Source organism: Etheostoma spectabile, chromosome 7 (assembly GCF_008692095.1).
Source record: "Etheostoma spectabile isolate EspeVRDwgs_2016 chromosome 7, UIUC_Espe_1.0, whole genome shotgun sequence".
NCBI classification, from domain to species: domain Eukaryota; kingdom Metazoa; phylum Chordata; class Actinopteri; order Perciformes; family Percidae; genus Etheostoma; species Etheostoma spectabile.
The window spans coordinates 1,694,372-1,698,168 of NC_045739.1; the positions used below are offsets into that span (position 1 = coordinate 1,694,372).

Consider the following 3,797-nt stretch of genomic DNA (forward strand, 5'->3'; position numbering starts at 1 on the left):
AAAAAAAAAAAATATCAACTCTGCACATTGATGTCTTTTCAGTGGTGTTCAACGTGTTACAACAGAATCTAAGGCTAAACTTTCACTGTGATCTACACAAAAGACCAATTTTATATTTTATATTCGGTGTGAGTGTTGCCAGCAGCTATGTATGTTTATATACTATTTATATGTGATTCCTCCTCTCTGTTTCAGGCCTCTGTGTGCCTCTGGGATGGACAAGCTGGAGCTGCAGGACTGTCTGGATCACGGCAGAGTTGCAAAGGTTTGATATTTCTACAGAATTAAGTCACTCTTCACAGTTCTTTCCTTGCAAAATGGCTTCTGGGTTGCACTTGTTTGACAGTGTATTTGTTGTTTCGTAGTTCGGGAAGGTGCGCACCATCACTACTCGCTCCAACTCCATCAAACAAGGAAAGGATCAACACTTCCCTGTCCTGATGAATGGAAAGGAGGACATACTGTGGTGCACTGAGCTAGAGAGGTGAGGAGGAAAAACTATAGACAGGGCGCCTGGGCAGCACACCTGGTAGCGTATGCGCCCACATACAGATGCTCAGTCCCCAACGCAGGGGGCCGCGTGTTCGATTCTGACCTGCCCAAGGACCCTTTGCTACATGTCACTCCCCCTCTCTCTACCCTTTCACATCTAAGCTGATCAAAGATATTTAGTGGCGTAATGCTTCAGCATCTTTCTGACACTGATTGTAATTGTGGTTATTTCCCTGCAGGATCTTTGGCTTCCCTGTCCACTACACAGACGTGTCCAACATGGGTCGCGGTGCCAGACAGAAGCTCCTGGGCCGGTCCTGGAGTGTCCCCGTCATCAGGCATCTGTTTGCACCATTGAAAGACTACTTCGCCTGTGAATAGATGCCACCCGCCACCAGCAAACAGACGCCACTTATGATTACACACCAGCTTTCCTATCGGGATATTGGCTCCAGCATTCATTATCTGCCAGCCAAATCATTTTGCAAAGAGCTGGAAGTTTTCTCCACTCTGGCAGGCCAGAAAAAAAGTGTAGCTGGAAAATAGTGGAAGTACCTGTTAGTTTAGTCCAGCTCTTTCTGGATCCTGGTGATGACACACTGTGGCCTTAAAAACACGTAATACACACTAACACAGAGATACAGACATAGAGCTTAGGCTGTGTGTTATCACTAACACGGGGAGGGTCAATGGTCAGTGTCCCTGAGGTCAGTAGAGTAATGGGACTGTTGGATGTTTAACATTAGACCTGTACAGTGATTTTAACAGGATTTTCCTTTTGTTTTAAAATGCCCTTGGAAGGCATGGTTTGTAAGTTGACAACACTTAGTAGTTTAAGAAAGATAGAGAACAACATGGCACAGGCGGTTCAGCTGTTAAGTGGCTCTGTTTCATTTTTTTACATTTTTTAATTTTTGTAGGAAGAGTAAAACATTTCATGGGACGCTCATTTAGCTGATGATTAAAATGCTGATACAGGCTGTTAATCTAAACACTTGAACCAAAGTCATTAGATGGACCGTTTTTGGGCTACAGCTGTTCCACTCTCCTCGGGACAGAAAACCCACCTCGGGCCAGAAAAGCCAAAACATGACATTGGGGGTTTTCTGTCCAATTTCAAATATGATAAAAATACACAACTGCACTGGATAATAAAGGAATTAACCAGGATAAATCAATGATTATTTTTGTGAAATTAACAACATATACCCTGAGTATAAGTCAAACAGGTGCTGTAAAGCCTTGTGCGAGCTGTAATTATGCAATGCTAACACAAATGACAAGTTGCTTAAAGAGATGTGTCTGTCATGGCAGTGTCGGCAGTGTGTTTAGAGGAAGTGTGTTTGTCTTCCCTCCATGGCGCCGGCGTCATCCGGCGGATCTTGGCAGACCCCCGCTGCTCAAAGCTCTGTGCACTGGCGCCACGGAGGGTGCAAACGCCCTTCATCTAAACACACAAAGATGACACAGAGCTGCACTAAATTTGACAGAGTATCTATTTAAATAGATACTTCCCTAGACTATTTAGATATATCGATTTGAATTTGGAAAGAAAACCATACTATCATGTTTGAGTTTTTCAAAAGACCAATGAAAGACGCGCTCTGGAGGAAATGACATGCGGCGGCGGGAGCGAGTAAAAGCGAGATAGTACAAGCTAACCTGGAGGTGAAGTTGGATTTTGTCTTTAAATCAAGATGAGATCATATTCCTAGATTTTTTTTACCGTTTATCTTTTGCTCTGACATCAGCTCATTTGAGCAAAATAGCTTCCTTAAAAAGGAACTTTTATTAAAGAATATATACAAATGTTTTTTTTGTATAGATAGTGTGAAACTTTTGAGTTATAATGTCACTGCCACATCTCCCTGATAGCTACATACAAGTACTTGAAACAAGCCAATGCAAAAACAGAGATACATAGGAAGTTTTTTTTGTCTTTTGCAAACCGTTCCAGATTCCAGACAACTAAGAATTAAACGCTGATGACATTTATCCTACTGTAGAAGTTCAGATCTTATCTTAAAATAACATTTTTCAGTTCATTGGACTGGCTGGATGCAGGGTCTCCACGTGTGGCTAATCCTGGTTAGAAAAGTTCATTTGAACCCAGGAAAGAGTGTGTGTCACTGTTCCTAAAAATGGTGGGAAACACTGGTGAACACGCAATATTTTTTGTGGAGTTTTTCAAAACATTTGACAAGAGGACATCCATTAAAAAATGTTCTCTATAATGCTGGATAACGCTGTGCTTTGGTACACAGTATGCATCAATAATTACAAGCAATTGTGAAAAAATAATACTGAATGTGTAGTACAGAATGTGTTGCTGCGAGAAGGAGTGTTTTTCTGTGGGACTTCAAACACAACACATTTTTTGCAATCATTTACATTCATAAAACTCAATAATGATAAATATTTTATTTACAATCATACCGTATGCTTGAGATTTAGCTCACCAGAAGGGTGGGTGCTGACATGTCCATACTCACAAAACTTTCCGTATTACTTTGAAATATATATGTTTTTTGTTTTTTTTATAACTAGAAGATGCTGTTGACTGTCACCAAATCATACTAAGTGGGCATTACCTCAGACAAAGAGGCGACTGTACATCCCTCCTCCATTAGGATCTTGGTTGTGTGACTATATATATTGTAGCTTCATGTTCCCAAAGCTTGTATTTTATCACTGGAACTTTTTTTTGTACTTGTTTTGCGTAACATATGGATATAAAGGTTTACAAGTGTTTTAAGTCTCTTGTTTGACTAGAACTACATTTTTTTCTATTGTAACACAAAATGCACAAGCCTTCATATTGAAATCATTCCTTCATGGTGCTCCCTCAAAAGGCCTCTTAAAGTGCCACCTTTTGGTTTTCTAGTCAGATTTTAAAATCCTTTAAAAAAAAAAAACTCATTGTTTACATGCTACATTAATACTGCTGAGCTTGTTGAATGTTTTGCTTGAAAATAATACGCAAAAACAAATCAGGATTTTATAATTTTTTTCCCGTTCTGCTCTTTTAAGACTTTTTCTATTAACAGTATAAAGCGTTCTTACTTTATATGTATAATGTTATAGCGCGATGTGGAGCAAATTAATGGATAGCTTTTTGATAGCTTATGTTTAGATGGAAACTGTTGAGTGTATTTGTAGGCTTGACATCTGAAAACGTTTTAGTGCTTTATCTTTTATAAGAATCCCATTTGAGGATTTTTTGACTTTGCCTTTTTATGAATCTAGTACCAAAGCATTTCCAAAAAAACAGATTCTGTGCTTTTTTTTTTTTTTACTTCAGTTGA

The 3,797-nt window shown here is 39.3% G+C and overlaps 1 protein-coding gene across 1 annotated transcript in view; it reads left to right on the top strand.

Moving 5' to 3' along the window:
• The window catches only part of dnmt3bb.1 (DNA (cytosine-5-)-methyltransferase 3 beta, duplicate b.1), a gene marked incomplete at its 5' end in the record, with an annotated part of 58,826 nt that extends 55,566 nt beyond the window's left edge, over positions 1 to 3,260 (top strand). Inside the window, 3 exon segments of the mRNA XM_032520187.1 lie at positions 196 to 265; positions 366 to 484; positions 732 to 3,260. Of these exon segments, the coding sequence (XP_032376078.1) occupies positions 196 to 265; positions 366 to 484; positions 732 to 873 (331 nt within the window). The 3' untranslated portion in view covers positions 874 to 3,260.
• Between the last annotated feature and the right edge of the window lie 537 nt (positions 3,261 to 3,797).